The 18,692-nt window shown below is 40.2% G+C and overlaps 2 protein-coding genes across 11 annotated transcripts in view; one reads left to right on the top strand and one right to left on the bottom strand.

The window, feature by feature from the left end:
• The window catches only part of LOC115235829 (regulator of G-protein signaling 11), a 19,293-nt gene extending 941 nt beyond the window's left edge, over positions 1 to 18,352 (top strand). The window contains exons 2-18 of one of the 10 annotated variants that reach the window (XM_029807874.1): positions 6,453 to 6,679; positions 7,307 to 7,403; positions 7,491 to 7,541; positions 8,521 to 8,627; positions 8,728 to 8,844; positions 8,940 to 9,011; positions 9,789 to 9,983; positions 10,564 to 10,739; positions 10,816 to 10,889; positions 10,972 to 11,101; positions 11,198 to 11,419; positions 11,503 to 11,763; positions 11,951 to 12,007; positions 14,341 to 14,657; positions 14,777 to 15,029; positions 15,111 to 15,473; positions 15,942 to 18,352. In XM_029807874.1, coding sequence (XP_029663734.1) covers positions 6,608 to 6,679; positions 7,307 to 7,403; positions 7,491 to 7,541; positions 8,521 to 8,627; positions 8,728 to 8,844; positions 8,940 to 9,011; positions 9,789 to 9,983; positions 10,564 to 10,739; positions 10,816 to 10,889; positions 10,972 to 11,101; positions 11,198 to 11,419; positions 11,503 to 11,763; positions 11,951 to 12,007; positions 14,341 to 14,657; positions 14,777 to 15,029; positions 15,111 to 15,473; positions 15,942 to 16,002 — 2,625 coding nt within the window. In that variant the 5' untranslated portion in view covers positions 6,453 to 6,607 and the 3' untranslated portion in view covers positions 16,003 to 18,352. Of the gene's footprint in view, positions 1 to 951; positions 1,038 to 6,452; positions 6,680 to 7,306; positions 7,542 to 8,517; positions 8,628 to 8,727; positions 8,845 to 8,939; positions 9,012 to 9,782; positions 9,984 to 10,563; positions 10,740 to 10,815; positions 10,890 to 10,971; positions 11,102 to 11,197; positions 11,420 to 11,502; positions 11,764 to 11,950; positions 12,008 to 14,340; positions 14,658 to 14,776; positions 15,030 to 15,110; positions 15,474 to 15,941 lie in introns of those variants that run through there. The other 9 variants (XM_029807872.1, XM_029807873.1, XM_029807871.1 and 6 more) reach the window with 9 other exon arrangements.
• On the bottom strand, positions 13,137 to 13,719 carry LOC115235835 (WD repeat and FYVE domain-containing protein 3-like). Its single transcript, XM_029807880.1, has 2 exons — positions 13,649 to 13,719; positions 13,137 to 13,348 (listed from the first exon to the last, which is right to left on the bottom strand). The coding sequence occupies exons 1-2, from the start codon at positions 13,714 to 13,716 to the stop codon at positions 13,147 to 13,149; spliced, it is 270 nt and encodes an 89-aa protein (XP_029663740.1). The 5' UTR covers positions 13,717 to 13,719; the 3' UTR covers positions 13,137 to 13,146.
• Positions 18,353 to 18,692: the final 340 nt, after the last annotated feature.

Genomic DNA, 18,692 nt, shown 5'->3' with positions numbered 1-18,692 from the left:
GCCCGCGCCGTGCGCTGGGGGGGGGGGGGGGGGGGGGTGGCTCGTGCGCTACCGAGCTTTAGGCGCGCGAGGCTCTCGTCATGTTTGCGCTCTCTGCGCGGCAGCCCGCCAGAGGATTCGCTATAGTAAACCCCTCGCGGATTAGACCAACGTTAATGTGCAGTGCGGCGATCCATTCTTTCGGATCCATCCTTCCAAGGATGCTAAGCGGTCTCTCCAAGCTCAAGAAGAGAAACGTTAGGGTGCGTCTATAGTAGTACTCGACACTATGTGAAATGTAACGTATCGAGAGAGGTGTCGGTAAAAATGTATAGTATCAATTCTCTATATAGTTCCTTTATCACGAATCATATCGAACGATAGTCGACATCATCCTTATAGTAGAGTGTGCTAGAAACGAGATATCATGGTTTAGAAACGTGTTCATTTCCCCCAATATTTCGACTAATGGATGATATTCTGATTCGCGCGATTCCGCGCCAATTGCCGATATAGTATACTACAATGATGCATTCATGGCAATGCCAACGTAGTGATGGTGTAAGGTGATACATAGTGCTCATGCGACCATTACATTTTTCGGATGTTCTACCGCACATGTTAAGGTACGTTTACAGCAGTATCCTTTTACGATAATTATTCTTAGCGAAATATATGCCGAGTGTGTGTGTGTGTGTGTATGTGAATGACAAATAATACCGACGGTAATTGCTTACTACAATTAGCGTTTCTTTACGTATCGTAAACATAATTTGCTTCCCGGAGAAAAGTATTTTATTGCCAAATGTGTGTTGCAAAGTATTCCGGAAAATCCTGCCGATATTAAAATTCTTATCGATACTTTTCAGTATTCATTATGCCTCATTTATACACACACACATATGCCAAATATTAAATATATTTCATATTCATATTTCATCTTAGAAATTTAATATATTGCGTAAGCGATGGCAATGCCAACGTAGTGATGGTGTAAGGTGATACATAGTGCTCATGCGACCATTACATTTTTCGGATGTTCTACCGCACATGTTAAGGTACGTTTACAGCAGTATCCTTTTACGATAATTATTCTTAGCGAAATATATGCCGAGTGTGTGTGTGTGTGTGTATGTGAATGACAAATAATACCGACGGTAATTGCTTACTACAATTAGCGTTTCTTTACGTATCGTAAACATAATTTGCTTCCCGGAGAAAAGTATTTTATTGCCAAATGTTGCAAAGTATTGCGGAAAATCCTGCCGATATTAAAATTCTTATCGATACTTTTCAGTATTCATTATGCCTCATTTATACACATATGTCAAATATTAAATATATTTCATATTCATATTTCATCTTAGAAATTTAATATATTGCGTAAGCGATTCAATCGCAATTGATATTCCGATGCAATATATGACAATCAAATTGGCAGATATCTTGCAGGTGTCGATCTATTCGCCGTGCAAGCGCAACCTTAATTTGCCGATAACGACACGATAACGTCGATGATAATTGGAATTCACCTTATCGCGCAATATCGATGAGTCCGTTTTCGAATCCACCTGTCTGCTGCGCGTGACTTTTCAAGGGCTGATGATTCATAACCGATTAAGCGCGTGTTTGAGGCGTTATTAAGGGTTGGTCGGCGACGGAGTTTCGTTCCCCTTCGCATTTCAGCCTTTAAACGTGCTCATTCATCTTTCTCTTTACTCTTCTCTCTATTTCTAGAACGAAAATATATAGCAATAAAACGCGATCGCGCGAAACAAAAACGATATAACGTTACGATCGTCGGGGGATGTTTAAAAATATGTATTAAAAATTATTAACTTAATCCAAGCAGCTCGATCGCTCTTTCACCGATTTAGAAAAAGAGGGAGAAAGCGAAAATTTAATTAAAATTTCAATCTATTGCAGCTATTGTTCCGCGAGGCGCGAGATTGGGCGTCTTCGACCGTCTTTCTGATTTGACCATTTTATTTACCCGACACGGCACGGCACGGCACAGCGACCCGGGGGACGTCGACTAAAATTGTGTCGTCTCCGCGGAACCATTCATTCAATCAATTTAGGGGCTATTTCGGGGTAACACTCACCCCCGAGTTCGTCATTTGTAGACAAACTAAACCGATTATATCGGGAGCGCGAGAAACAAAGGACGCGCGCGAGCCATGTTTATTTTTATTTATCTCCTTTATTGTCGCACGCCAGTTGTATGTCGATTGCGATTAAATATATATATTTTTATATGCGGAGCGTGCGTTTTTCTCGGAATTATATACGCGATAAACCAACTAATATTTTTGACGACTCATCGAAATTGTCCGGACATTTCGATAAAATCGATAATTTTTATTTCTCGCCAAATATAGCGATTCGAGTATTTCTTCGAAAATATGAAATAGAACAAGGACTCAAATCCAAGCCAAAATCCGAGAAATTCAAAAAAGCCTACAATTTCACTCGCCCTCTCTCATTCAATTGAGAAGGGTTAATGCCGCGCACGCTTTCCCCTCCTGTTCGCTGAATGTCCCGTGTCTGAATAGGAAACAAGGAAATTCGTTATCGGTCGCACAAAGCTTCTCGGGAAACAAGTCCCGCCGAGAGAATTCCGCGAGAGTTAATCCCATAGAAAGGCGAGCTTAGTGTCGCTTCCCACGGAATTTTATGACGACCGTGATTTCTTCCATTGATATTACTTATTCAAGCTCTTCTCGGGATTGGTCCGAAGTACGATTTTTCTGGATTTTCTTTGCGATTTCGCGAATAGCGTTTCTCACGTATTTCTCACAATACGTTGAAATGGCCAGTATAAAACCCGCAAGTGACATTTATTGTTTCGCGGATGTGGCGATTGTGAAAGTACAAAACAACGTCGAAAAATATGTTAAAGTAAAAAGGATATATAAAATAGAAAGAAGTAAGCCTCTCTTTATCGAATCGCGATCGAAATCTATAGCGTATTTTCCTTATTCGTCTAAAACAGGCTCCATACGACATAATATGTGCATGCCAATAGTAATGGCCGATATGATAACGGCAATATCGTGTGTATGAATTTCACATGTGACCGACTTATATTCGCACATTGTAAATGTTGGCAATATTCAATAATATCCACTACGATGGCGATTTTTGTCATGAAAAATATAGCTAATGTTAACTATTACTGCCAATACATTTTTTCATCCAAATGTCTTCTAGATAGTTGAAAATATTTGTCAAAATGGATAGTTTATATATATATATATTATGTAAAGGAATTTTATGTAAAGATTTTATGTAAAGGAATCAATGCTCGATGATCTATCAATTTTCTCCTACAAGATATCTACTAAGCAATAGATAATAGCAGAAAAATAACATACCTATGCGTCTATTTTTACGGATATATCCACACATTCATTCACACTCACCTATCTATAAAACGACTCTAATTAAATTCTATATAAAATAACATAATTAATTTAAACCATCGATATATATTGAAATGTCATCTTGTTTACATGGAATACAATCAATCCCATATTGCCCAGTAAGGGGGTCTCTCCGATAGAGTAACACTAATAAATGGCAAATTGAGTTTCGCATTCGGCGTCAGTTATCGATGATACGAGATAACGCGACAATTATTAATTTAAACGAAAGGCGAACCTTTTGAATAAATATGCAAATACGGACAAGATAAACCTTAATAAATGAAACATAATGTTATGGTACAATTTCAAATTTAGATGCTTCGGCATAATGACGCGTTACACGTACCCCTTTTTACGGAAGAAACGAGAAAGTGAGACCTCCCCATTGAAATCTCAGCCGCTAGCGACGAGGGTTAACGATACGCGACGAGGGACACTCGCCACCCCCGCGCATGCTTAATTGATTTCCTCCGGTCGCTGAAAACTCGCCTGTAATTGAGCAGGACATTAATAACTCCGCGCACTGAATAATTCGTAAAAACGTACGTCCCCAAAGTCTCGGGATGTGCCGGGGAACTTATCGATTTCAGATTAGCACGTAAATTGGCAGGTAGAGGGAGGATGCCAAGCTTGGAGCGAGGCTGCAGAAGAGGAGGGGGAGAGGAGCGTGCTTCCTCCCACGCATCTGCTTGTCCTCAGATCATTTGGGGATTCATTTTTATATTCTGGCTATTCCTCCTCTTTCTATATCCAGCGCACTTTGATCGAAATTCCGCCCTTCTCATTTCTCCCACCCTTCTGTCTTTCTCTTTCTCGAAACGTAATTTCCCTGAAAGTACATCCGTCTTTGAATCTCCCGTCCACGGCTCCCCAAAGATCGCCAAGCATCGAATCAAATTCCTTTTACGGTCGATTCCAATTTTAAGTTCGGGAAGCAAGGATAACGGAGCGAAAGTTTTGCAACAGATGCCGTAGAACGACCGAGTTAACAACTTGTTTCGTCGAAAATAAAAAGATTCGATGTCCGACATGTCGAAAGAAATGCGAGGGGGCAAAACGCGGTGCAAATTTAAAATACGGGATAAGATACTTCTCGATCGAAACAGAAATATCTCTCAGTAATAATCCAGCATGACCCGATGATCGCGTATTTATTTCTTCTCTCCTCTCCTCTCTCTCTCCCTCTCCGCGTCTCTCTTCCCATGTTCTCGTCTCTGTCTTTAGCTAGACGAGAACACTACCCCATTATCGCCAATCGAATGGGTCCGGGTTCGTTAACCCGGGGGGATACACCGATATATCGACGGCGCAACTTTATCCGGATGCCCGTTTTCACCGAATCACACAAAACCATCTCCATTTTCAGGACAGCGCTCGTCTTCCCATCGATACGGCGCACCGCGACCTTGATGACGATTCGCGTCGACCTTGCGTTTCGTCCGGATGGTAACGCGAGCGCATCAGTAACGCGATACCATCGGTAACTCGATATAGCGTCTCGCGGCGTCATTTTTAACTCGGCAAAATTCCTATTTCGCATCGTTTCCGCAAGCATTCTACCGAGAAAACATTTCGGACGATCCGTATCATCGCGCTTTTAACGCTAAAAATGTGCTTGGCTCGACCACGTCTCTTCTACGAGTCTTCGCGGAAGAGCTCTTATTTCATCATCATCATCATCATCATCATCATCATCATCTTGTCTCGACCTCGGGTTTCTCGACTGTGGAAAATATCCCGCGAAAAAGAAATGGAACGTAAATAACAAATTATATTTTGTTCTACGAGTCTCCGGATATATACAGCGGATATGTTTTCCGAATTTACGACAAGCATGGTCGGGGAGAGTTTTATTTCGACCAAGAGAGAGAAGCCGGCGGATCTAATAAAGTAAATCTTCATCCGCTTAAACCTGAAAGGGAAACGTTCATAAGCGTCGACCCGACGCATTTTGCCGTTCTCCGTGACGGTTTATTATTGCCGCAGTTTGTTGCACGAGCGCGATGCGGAACGGCGGAAGTCGGGAGGCGGAAGTGCAATACATCAGCGCCCGGTTCTCTTTTATTCAAGCTAAATGATCTCCCCGAAGATGAAATGCCCTTATTCATTTGTAAGCTTTGTATGTATGTAAGAGTGCACTAGATCTAGCGCCTCAGATCGCCAGGCTAACAATAAGATAAAGAGTAAATCGATGTGCGCCTGCGATATGAGTTGAAAAATGTATTACTCGACTAGATTCTCATATAGTTTCTTATTACCGTACATCAATCAATAAATGCTCAATGCTTGTCGATCAATCAATGCCAACGACATTCGAAAAATATATATATTGTTATCAATAGCGATTGTGTGTAAAAATAATTATACGTAAATGTGCCTTAATACATTAATACAAATGTCTGTTATTGCTAATTAAATGGCCGATATTTTTGTCGACTTTTCTTAATCCGATATGCCTTCATAAATAATGAGAGCGAAGGCACGTTCTCGTCGATAAAGTGTATCAAAAGGCAAAGAATTAAAAATTGACGACACTATAAAGATATACGAGAAGGTGGCTATTTTTATAAGAATGCCCAGAAGATATTCCTATAAAACTTAGGTATACAGGTATCTGTGGAGATTGCGATCCGAAAATAGGATCAAAGAGAATTTAGTCTGAGAATCTATTGCATCTTCGAGTAAGATTTTATTTTTCATTAATCGAGAGAACGGGCCTCTATTTACAAACTCCCTTTTTCGCGCAAACTAATTGTGAGTTGTACACGCGTAAACAGGAAACACGAATAATTAAATGACAGGATATAAAAGCGAATTGAAAATTATACACGAGTCCCCCTCTCTAACCGCGATAGAAACCGACGTTGAAATTCGCTTTAAAAATTGGCGATTTTCTACCTTTAAATGAAAAATATTATGCACAAATTTATCGCAATTTATAATTAAATTAATTCGTATTTATGTGTACTCTATGTCCGTTAATACATATGTTAATGAGATAAATAAGAGAAATAATGAGAGCGATTTTTACCGGATGTGTTTCAGTGGGCGTGCGGGGGTGACTGGAGTGATGGGATGGGGCCAGAGCCCCATGGAGTTCGGGTAGACCCGTCTCCGGCCCAGCTCCCCAGCCCCCTCCGCCATCGATATCGACACCGCTCCTGCCAGCGACGCAGAGGGCCGCCTCGCGCGCGATCGCGATGGAGGCCTCTAGCAATCAACAACAGAAAGAGAAGGAGCCACGTATTCACAGGCCTTACGCCTTCGACAAGGTATTATCCCTTAATAAACAAACGTGGCGTTTTTTAATGTAGCTAAATATATATATATATACACTGTTGGAAACTCTGCGTTTTCTTGTTAAAAAATATGCTGGTTAAAATTTTTGCATTAAATATTTAACGTTAATTTAACATATTGCTGTTGTGTTAATTGAACTCAAATGTTAAATTATTAAAACAACTGAAATAAAGTGTAAAAATAACACAATGTGCGCATATTTTTTATTTTACACAATAGATATGTTCCGTGTTATTAGTGACAGGATTTATCTGCTAAAATTTACAGAAAAAAAATGTTGATTTTATTCTACAATAGGAGTAAGAATGATTATAGACAATAACATTTTTCCAAGTTAATATTTTATCATTAAAAATATATATTAGTTTTACACAAAATTTATTTCAGATTACTATCTAGAAATTTGCATTAATTTCGTGTTGAAATATTAACATAGTGTCATTTAATATATTCATATTATGTTAAATTAACGCAAAAATTTGTGTGGACCGTTTGGGGCATGCGATATATATTAAATTTAATCCAAATTTTCCAGCAATGTATATAACTAACGAAATTTATCTCCCACGTAATAATCGCGTTGACCTTTTCTCGAGCAGATGGAGGGGCTGGTGCGGGAGATGCAAGACCCTGAGAGCGGGGTACCCGTGCGCAGCCAAAAACAATTTCTCACCTCAATCCCTTCAGCGTTCATGGGTGAGTGCCATCGGTACCTGCGTTGTGGAGTAAGCGTAAGCGGCCATCACGGCCAGGACACTACAGTAGGCTGCCTGCGTGTTGCAGGTTACGACCTCATCGAGTGGCTGATGGAGCGGCTTGCCATCGAAGAATCAGGTACGGGCTCTCGTATGTGTCTACTACCGCTGTGATCGTGTCAGCTGTTCCCCTTCCCCTTTGCTGCTCCTTCTCTCTCTCTCTCTCTCTCGCTCGCTCGTTCGCTCGTTCACTCGACCGCTCTTGCTCGAGGATACACTAACGACTAACACCATCGATACTCTCGCTTCGCCGTTTCCGATTCGCATTTGCATCGATACTTTCCGCTTGGTGCCTTTCAAGTATCGATTACATATTAACACATATTACACAGGAGACACTCCTCCGTTCGAGTCGAGTATTAATTATTTATATATCGCTCGTTATCGAAAATAAATAATGATCATCTCGCACACGCGAGAAAACACGTGAACCGTTTTTCCATGACGGACTGAATATTTCTCCCGGTTTTTCGAATTTTGCGTTCGGAGATTTTTGCGCGCCCATGCGAGCGACAGTATGTCCCTCGTGCAAAATGAAAAATGTAAATTTCGTTAGATTACAATCCCGTTTCGTCGCGGGGGGCGAGCGTGTAATTCGCGTCGTATGAATTTAACGAGAATTAATGTCCTCATAACTCTCTCGGTGAGAGATAGTTGAGGAATTCGCGGACAGTATTTATGGAAATACCGAGAACATTTACGTGTGCGACAGGTAAATCGAATTAAAACCAAATTCATTATTTGATAAGTAAAACTAAATGTTTAGAGTTGACATTATCTCCGAGAGCTCCGACATCAAAACAGCGGGCAATTTATTATTATTTAATATTTTTTATAAAGATAGCAAAATTATAATTTAATGTAGGCATCGACGTATGTATTGTATGTTCGCTGGAAAAAAAAAAAAATTGCGAACAGACAGATTCTACTAAAATACGACACACAGAGCAATGTCGCATCGTTTGAGTGACCTGCACGACCCTAAACGACAATTAGAGGCTTTTGTCGATATAACTGTCACCTCAGATATCAAAGTGCATTATTATGTTTGACAGTAGAGGCGGTCCATATTGCTAATCAACTATGCCAGTATGGCTACTTCTTCCCAGTGAATGACTCCAAGACACTCACTGTAAAGGACGATAGCTCTCTGTATAGATTTCAGGTAAGTTATATAGCTTTCAAAAATAATGAAGAAATAAATTATCTCCAACTCTGTCGTTCGGAATCATCTAATTGCTTATCTTAAAAATTGATGCGCCTAGACACCCTATTATTGGCCGTGGCAACACAGAACCCCTGACAATGTCGAGTACGCGATCTATCTGGCTAAACGAACCCTGAAGAACAAACAACGTCACGCTCTCGAGGACTATGAGATCGTACGTAATGATATCGCAATATTGCTATCGCAATAACAAGCAATTGACAAGCTCGTTTAAGAGCATTCGTAAAAAGAAAACCGTACTGTCTTTAGGAAGCTTTGAACAGCCTGCGCAAGAACTTGCAGAACAAATGGGACATAATACAACTACAGGCAGAAGAGCAGGTGACTAATTATTCGCTATCGCGCGCCTATTTTTCATCAATAATAATAAATATATCAAAACTATGTGTATATATACACATACATATACAGTGTGTCCTGAATAGATAGGATACGGGGCGGTATAACCGTATTTTTTGTCGATAAACATCTTTTTTCTTCGGTAAAATTTCCGGAAATAAATCGTTTTCATCAAGATATCTAATTTTTTTAATATAAAAATACAGTATATGTGTATATATATATGCTGTTTTTTTATTATTCGTGAAAATGATTCTACGTGTAAAAATTTTAATAATTCTGTTATAATTAAGTCTAATATTTACATCATACAACATATCTGTTTTGTTAACATAAGAGCCGGAAGACTTGGCTGTCATAATCTATTTTATGTCAACTGAAACTTTTTTCAAGTGTTTCATTATGAAAATGTAAATATTAGATTTAATTATAAAAGAATTATCAAAATTTTTACAGGAAAAATTATTTACATGAAAAAGCAAGAAACAGCATACACATTTGCATATTATTAACATACATATTAGCATATTAAAAAATGAGATATCTCGGAAATGATGCATTTCTGGAAATTTTGTTAAAGGAGAAAGATACTTATCTTTTGACACAAAAAATACGGTAGTATTATGTAATCTGTGTTTTATATGAAACACATTTTTTAAATGTACATACATACATATGTATATATGGTTCCGCGTAATGCCAAATTCCGTATACTCGAACACGTGACTCCTTGAAATCCTACTGATTGTGTGGGCTCAGGTACGCCTATCCAAGGAGCGCAAAAAGGGGGACAAGATAGTGAGCGACTCGCAGGAGCGAGCATTTTGGAGGGTATATCGGCCGCCGCCCGGTTGTCTCAGTAGCCTGGAAGTCGTGCCTGTACCTACTCGCTTTCGTCCCGGACTTCCACGACCACCGTCACGCAAACGCACCCTCGCCGATTTGCAACGTGAGGTGAGAACGCCGTCGATTGATTTTGCGCTTACAGCATATTATAAACAATTTGAAAATTTATGTTTCCTTGTCAGAAGATATGCCGGTTAAAATTTTTGTGTTAAATATTTTACACATTTATGTTTTAATTTAACATATTGCTGTTGTATTAATTGAACTGAAATGTTAAATTAATAAAATAATTGAAAAAAGTGTAAAAATAGCACCATGTGCGCATATTTTTAATTTTACACGATAGATATAGATATGTTTCGTATTATTAATGATAGGATTTATCTGTTAAAATTTATGAAAAAAAGTGTTGATTTTATTCTATAATAGAAGTGAGAGTGGCTACAGACCGTCAATTTTTCCAACTTAATTATATCATTAAAAAATTTCAAATTATTATAAAGTTTGCATTAATTTCGTGTTGAAATAATAACATAGTATTTTATTGTCACCATTTAATATATCCATATTACGTTAAATTAACACAAAAAGTAATATATGTTAAATTTAAGTCAAATTTTCCAACTGTGTATATTTTTATCTAAATCTCGATTTAATTAACACGCTCGTGTTAATCTCATTCGTTCAGGTGGACCTTTTACGGAACAGTTTGACACGCACGAGGATAAAGGTTTCGACTGCGATCGAAAATTTGAAATCATACTTCAACACGTACGTGGAATACGACCCGATGTTCGTACAGCCGCAACCTTCCAATCCATGGATCACCGACGATCACACGTTTTGGCAAACGAATAGTCCTTTGTAAGTAATGGATATCTAATACGTGATCCATATCCGTGGCAAATTTAATAATATAATAAATTTACCACGCATCCAGAGTGGAAGTTCCTACGGAGAAGCGTGTTAAGCGATGGGCACTGTCGATGGAAGAACTTATGTCTGATCCTACAGGTAAAACTTTTCAATTCGTATTAATACAACATTGTCTTCATGCCGTTAGCGAATCTTATAAATATCCTTCTTCCCTCAACAGGTTTACAAGAATTTACAAGTTATTTAAGAAAGGAGTACAGCCACGAAAATATAAGATTTTGGCTGGCGGTCAAAGATCTCAGGCATAGTTTCCAAGCACAAATACCTGACAAAGTCAACGAAATTTTTAGGTACGCGCGTTATTATGCGTACATATTACTTGTTACAATACTTGAATTTATTTAAGAGAGAAAAAAAAATTATCTATGACGTGTTCAAATGCGCAGAGAATTCCTGGCGCCTGGAGCTCCCTGCGAAATCAACATAGACGGGAAAACGATGGAGAAGGTTCATCAGGAGATGAAAAATCCGAGCAGATTTACGTTTGATTCCGCCGCGGAGCATGTATATACGTTACTCCTCAAGAAGGACTGCTATCCTAGATTTATTCGTTCCGATCAATATCGTAATCTCTTAGCCGCTGGCGTGCAACCTCTACAAAAGAAGAGGTAGGCTCTCTCGTAATTACTAAACCTTCTGTAATTTCGCGACGAAAAAATCGACGCGAGAAATGTCCCTTCGATCGTTCCAGATTTTTCGGCTTCGGCGGCCAAGCTAAGAAGAAAGTTTCCTCCACTTCGACACCGACGTCTAGCACTTTGCAGCACGCTAGTATAGGTAGCAGCGGCGGAAGCGGCGGCGGTGGCGGCGGTGCCGGTAGACGAAGAGGAAGCGACCGGAGCCTATCCGGAAGTGCTCACGAGCTAACCGTCTGCGGTGTCCGCGACGCATCCTCCGCGCCGCGAGTGCCGCACTCACACAGCCAATCGAACCTCACCGACATTCCATACAGGTACGCGGGGCTTGGGGGACCCGAGAGGTAGTCCCCGGAAAAGGAGAGAGATAGTAGCGTATCTGTCCCTCGCCGTTCTTCGGCGGGATACTCTATGCGCTTTTAGCATGCTATCCGTTCGCGCCGACACCGCGGGTGGGACCGTGGCCGATACGATTAGCCTTATCCGTGCGCGTCGTATTTTCAGGGGAGATCTACCACGACTCATAAAGATGCCTTCGAGGCCTAGTCCACGTAGTATTCAGTAAGTCACACGCCCGAATACATACCACGGTTCTATCTCTCGATTATGTGTGGGAGCGGGCGGCAAGCGCGCGACGCGTTAACATCTGTCCGCTCGCGCTTTCTTCGCTCGCCGTCTCTCCGTGTGCCGATCTCTCGTCATACACGGTTGGAAAATTTGTTTTCTTGTTAAAAAATATGCCGGTTAAAATTGTTGCGTTAAATATTTAATACATTCATGTGTTAATTTAAGATATTGCTCTTGCGTTAATTGAACTCAAATTATTAAAACTGAAAAAAATATAAAAAAATTTTTAAATAACAATGTGCATTTATTTTTAATTTTACACGATAGATATGTTCCGTAATATTAGTGACAGGATTTATCTGTTAATGTTTGCAGAAAAAAATGTTGATTTTATTCTATAATAGGAGTGAGAGTGACTACAGACCGTCAATAATTTTTTTTCCAAGTTAATTTTACCATTAAAAATATGTTGATTTTACACAAAATTGATTTCAAATTACTATGAAATTTTAATTCATTTTGTGTTGAATATCCATATGTTAAATTTAAAAAAAAAGTGTGGATTGTTTGAAACATGCGATATATGTTAAATTCAAGCCAAATTTTCCAACTATGTAGTGATCTCGAGCAGAAAGCGCGCGAGTCGGGCACACGAGAATGACACAAGGGAGAAGGCGGCCCGAATGATTATTATAACGTTTCTCAGCGTCGCGCGCACGCTCCCATTGTACCTCCGTATCCAGACTCTTTGGCAAAATCCCTCTTATCTCGGTGTGTGTTTGAAAACTCTCGCACTCTCCAAGAAATCATGCGTTTATGGAAAGTTCACCAAAATTTGTGTAAAACAGTATCGTGTTGGTAATTGTATGACGATATTATGACGTCCTATTGTCTATATAAGATCCTCTTTGAAAATCTCAGTGTGTTTTCGAATACTATCAGCTATTGTCGTATTTGCGCGGAGTGTTTCAAAGAAGCTGCGTTAATTATTTTCTCGAAATATTGACGCGCGTGCTAAAAAAAATATAATTAAATTATTATTAACTAATATATACATATATATTTTTTATTTTTGTTTTTTTTCTTTTCCTTTTTTTTTTTTTTTAACGAAACAATTACTATTTACTTAAGACTTACCTGGAGCAGAATACTTGTCCACAGTTGCGACAATGATGCCTTCTTTCATATAAATTGAATCGAACGCCGCAACCAACGCAAGAATCCGCTCCTTCGTCTTTCAGCCAATGATCGGCGACCGTGCGTCCGGGTTGTTCACACACGCTCCATGAAAATACTCTGCCACGAGTGTCACCCACATATACTGTTCTATGATCCCTACAAATCAGAACACACAATGAGGTGAACATACTTCACATTCTCATGTAAATTATATACATGTAATTACATATCGAAATCATAAATATACTCGAACTAATATAATTGTATACTAAATTAAAATATGATATTAATTTTTTATTTTATTTTAAGTTTATAAATATTTTTGTTTCGTATTTCATGAATTATTTTTGAGTTTGTGTTAACTTGATGAAACAATATATAAGAGTGTAATGAAAATCTTCATTGTAAGAAGATCGCCGATTTATCTCAATGTTATGATGTACACTTTGTAAATACCTTGATACCGCTAAAGCTGCGATAGACGCCGGTTCTGCATTATCCTTACGATCGTAGGCAGTATGCATCGTTAATTTTTTTTTGAGACGCTCCGTACAATTGCCTTGATGTTGATATTATGTTGTCCGTACCAGACTTACTTATTTCTCTGTGTTTCTACATCTGTAATATACTTTATGCAACACACGCGATACTTGTCAAGCACATTAACCTGCAGAATGAGAAAGATATGTACCCGCCTTTTCATGTCGTACAATCCCATTTTTCATAATTTACCTAATGTCTCGTAAGAGAATTTTTTTTCGCCTAATCGCGAAAAGCTGCGCTGTATTCAACAATGCGCGACACAAGGACTCTGAGGATTCAAACTCTACGAAAACACGCGAATCGCCCAGATCCGTCATAGGATGTCCCGGAATTATCGCTCATTGCTCGGCCACGGATTTTTCAAACGGGATAGTTCCGGGACACCTTGCGCACACGTATGTATAGAGACCCGTACTTCTCCTAGTCGTTGAATGGAACCACAGCATGCATGTATCGACTGATGCTGAGAAAGAACAGATTCGTACAAATACACGCACATCCACACGCATACACACACGCAAACAAAGAACACGCGTACAAAGCGCGTGTGTAAATTGCCGAGAGCAAACGGTGAAAACTAAATATAATAAAGTTCCTGTTGTCAGGGATGCTGGCGCGACGGAAGTAGCGGTTCGCCCTATGGACGACGTGTGCCCGTGGGAGTCCGTGCCAGGCCCGAGCACCGAGCACGGTGCGGCGGATGCCGCTCCCTCTGGAGTGACAGCGTCAGCTGATCAGGCCCGACACGTGTGGGACAGCGGCGGTCACGCGACCATTCATACCGCCGAGGCAACGCGCGCCTCTCGCAAGAACTCGGCGCAGCTGGACTCGTGCAGCTCGTCGTCGGACGTCAGCCTCGCCATCGCGGAGGTCTCCGAACGGCTGCGCAAGTCGTGTAGCTTGCAACATAGCGGTAGCATAGGTCTGTTCGCAATAGAGATTAGACGCGATAGACGAGCGATCCTCGCAAAGAGATCGATCGCGCGTGTACAGAGGGGAACTCTAACAATAAATTATATTAAATCTCCGTTTCACTCGCAGGTACAGCGACTTCGGGCCCCGGCATGATAACGCGAAATTATTCCACCTGTTCGGCGAGCGGCCGTATCAGACTATCGGAGATGAATCGCGTGTCCGTGTCGTCTTGCAATTATCCGTCGCCCCAGCAGTCATTCGAGTACTCCCACGTGGTCGTCGAGAAGGTGGAAGAGAGATCGTCTCTTGAAAAAATTGTGCCCGAGGAGGAGACATCCGCGGAATCCGTCGTCGTTAAAGAAAGCCAGCCGAGTCCCAAGTAAGTTTCACTCGTAATAACATTAATATGCTATTTTGACGAATCGTGAAATATCAAGAACGAACAACGCCTGTTCCTCAGGACGAGCGCGAAGGCGCCTCTCATCAGCATTAGCGCGATCGTGGGCGATTTGCCGAGCGACAACTCCACGATGGAGAACATCGACGAAGACGCGAGCGAGAGCTGCACGGCGAGGGACGCGGGGGAGATCGTCGTCGAGGAGAGAACGAGGGACGAAGCCGACTCGCGGGCCGACACCGGGGCGGACGTGTCGCCGGTGGCCGAGGAGGAACCGGTGACGACCGAGGAGCCGCCGGACGAGGCGCAGGTCGTACCTGTCTGGGAACCGGACGCCCAACAGGAAGACCGACCGGCGACGGCGCAGGCGGCGCCTCGGGAGAAGCGTGACAATAATGTTAACGAAGTATGCCCGTGGGAGGACGAGTAAGTACCTGATGACCTGACCCGACCTAATCTTAGGATTACGCTTGCTCTCCTCGCGAGAATATATTCATCGTTTTTCCTCAAGGAAGTCTTATCCTATTATGACGTCAGAAGCGGAAATTCCTTTTTACAGATTACGAAATCAGTTTTTTTCGTACATCACGACTTATACTTTACGCGTTACTGTGAATTGATGAAATACATCGAAAATAACTCTCTTCATTATTTCGCATTAATTATAATGTGTTCAAGGATCCGGCTTACATGTCTAGCCAAAATAAACCTGATAACTGAGCAAAAAGAATCAGTTTATACATTATATATGTATACAGATTTTTTTTCCTCTTTCTAAAAAAAAAAAAAAAAAAAAAAAAAAAAGAAAAAAAAAGATTTCTCTCCGTACTCGCACGTAAATAATCTCACGTAATAATGTTCTTTTATTCGTACGGAGCTCACTGTCTGTTTCAGGGAAAACTGTAGAGTGGATGCGCCCTATGTAAAAACCTATGCGACTTTAGGTTACCTGTAATTTTTGTCGTGTTGATATTTAAAAAAAAAAAAGTATCTTTGCATTTTACATTTACAACAGTCACACAAATTCGATTTCGATTTTCACTTTGATCCACTTTACCGACCTCGCGTGTTCAGACCGTTACCCGGCGAAGTTTCGATCACTGCATTATTTAAAAGATACATTTTTTGATTGGAATAAAGCTTGCGAAAGCGTTGCAGAATCTGATCAAACGAGCGCAATCAAATGCTACGGATAAATCCACGATATCGCGTCGAAAATGACGGTGTCTGGGCGCAAAATAAAGGATCGCGAGCAATTTGCTCGATAGAATCGATATTTCGTCGTCGAAAATATACGTCGGCATCTAGTCGCTATTAATATCTACACGTATGGCCTAACGATCCGTAATTCAACGATCCGATTTGTTTGCTCGGAGTGACAAGGATTCAAAACGTATGGATCCATTTAAATCTCTTTCGTCTCTTTCCTGACTTGTATTAAACCATTACTATTTACCATCCTTAGTATACGCGTGCCATATTAGGAAATACGCAAAAATAATTTGTGAAAACGTTAAAGAGACGGGCGCTGTTGTTTATAGAGACATTAGAGTGTACTCTCTAACGTTGTTCGTAGATGACCGTAGTTTAACGTAGACCGGAAACGTAGAGGATGTAGAGGATGTGAGATACAAGTAGATAGACGTGGTAGATCGTGTCACACTCTCTGTGTTGAGTAAACGTTCAATGACAACGTTCCCAGACAGGGATAATTAAATTAATGAGTAAATTCGTGCGCGCGAATTGGGAACTCGTTATTCTCGTTTCGATCCAGTATCTCGCGCAAACGCGCGCTCGTAGGGTGCTAGCCAAATCTGAGCCCTTTGGCCGCTCTCCATGGTCGTGCTTTTCCCGGATACTTCACTTCTTCGCGAATCACGCGTTCGCGAAACGTTACGTTTCGATATATGTCCCGTTATGCGTTACAGTAAAATCCAGGTCCCCAATTGATCGGAATTTGATTAACGAAGATATCGCGAAGATATATACATATAATATTTTTAAAAAAATATAAATATTTTGCCAATATTGCATCCCAACGCGTGACGCGCAATCATAATTTAAGCGCATCGATGTGCACGTTTTTTCGTCTTACTTATTGTTAGAGTAATCGCTTAGAATTTAGCGTGTCTTACATTGTGTCTTACGACCGTTCGATATTAACTATTGACAAATTATCGTGACCTGATATATCGTAAGTGTCTAATTACAAATATTTCGTGTTATAGTACACACGCCGCTTTATCGTAATCGCTTTGTCGAATTAATTAACCGATAATAGTCGACGGCGATTACGATGATGTTACACGGCGTTTCACTCGTTGATCCTCGCTTGAGCGAATCGCGCTCGCGAATTAATGACAGAAAATATATAAAAGAATAAAAAATATCCATACGAATTCAGAATAGCGTGTTAAAGTATTAATATGTGTTAAATTATTGGAATGTTCGTTTTGCTGTCGAATCTCCGCTCCTGTTACTGCCCCAGGAACTTTGATTCGACGCTACAAATTGAAAGAGAGAGCCATTTAAAAATTGCATAAATTGTGCTCCTAACTGTATTAACCTCGGTGTTTTTTCGTGTCTAGTTTTAAATTTAGAATGAAATAATTATTACACTAATTACTGGCAATACGCGTTTGTCTCACGTTCAATTGCGAACTTCATGACGATTCTGAGGGCCGATTGCTCGTTTTCTCCAATGAAAAAAAAATAGGTAATTTAGCTAATGGAAACGAAGAATGATCGCCTAATTATGCCGCGTTTTACAAAAAGAGATGGTAGAAAGTAGAGCGATGGATTTTAATATGCTTGCTAAGTTTTTTTACCGAATATTGAATTTTTAGATTTCACTTTATTTCGAGATACAAGTTTCTCGATTACCAAACATTTGTATTTTTTTTTTTTTTCTACGCACAATACCGAGTGCGTGCACGCAAAAGCGAAGTACGACTGGTCTGAACACGCGAGCGTAATCATAAGGATTCTAAAAGTATTCACGACGATCGTACTGTTAATTCAGCAGCTCAACTTAAGTATCGTAACGTTCTTATGATAGGTTAGCCGATAATAAGATTTAGAGTAACAGGTCCCGCCGTGGTGATAGAGGGAAATGAAAATGATATACTTACTACCGTACGATTTCGTTCGCAATCATAGCGGATAATGGTATACCGAACTACCTTTTCGAAAATTCGCCCGCGTAATTTTCTTGTACGAGTCGATAAAAAAATTGCACTATGGTCAAATCCGTGAGAGGACTCACGCAGAGGACTCCGGGGAAAAAACTCGGATGTGTGCTGGAGGAGAATGAAAAAAAAAAAAAAAAAAAAAAAAAAAAAAAAAAAGAGAATATTACTCGCCTAAGGACGCTATTCTATGTAAATAATTTCCGATATCATCGCGTACGTCGCACTTTTTCTCGCGTCTTGGAAAATATGTTCATCGCAAGCCAAAGACCTTGTTGTCGTACAACGCGGAGGCGCGCGCAAGTTTCACAAGGTATCCTTTTAATATTCTATCTGGTTAGAATCGCGAGCTGAAAAATTTTCCTAATAATTGTGGCAAAATAAATGATATATATTTTTTTTAAGTTAATTACTTTAATAATTATGTTAGTTATACGCAATTTGTGATCAAACCACG

Source organism: Formica exsecta, unplaced genomic scaffold (genome assembly GCF_003651465.1).
Source record: "Formica exsecta isolate Colony F162 unplaced genomic scaffold, ASM365146v1 scaffold236, whole genome shotgun sequence".
In the NCBI taxonomy this organism is placed as follows: domain Eukaryota; kingdom Metazoa; phylum Arthropoda; class Insecta; order Hymenoptera; family Formicidae; genus Formica; species Formica exsecta.
Note: the sequence above shows the minus strand (reverse complement) of the source record. Positions and strands in the feature narration are given on the sequence as shown.

Coding starts and splice junctions, on each gene's coding strand:
- LOC115235835 (XM_029807880.1), bottom strand. CDS start 13,716: ATGCATACTGCCTACGATCGTAAGGATAATGCAGAACCGGCGTCTATC. Junction 13,349..13,648: donor GCAGCTTTAGCGGTATCAAG/GTATTTACAAAG, acceptor TCTGATTTGTAG/GGATCATAGAACAGTATATG.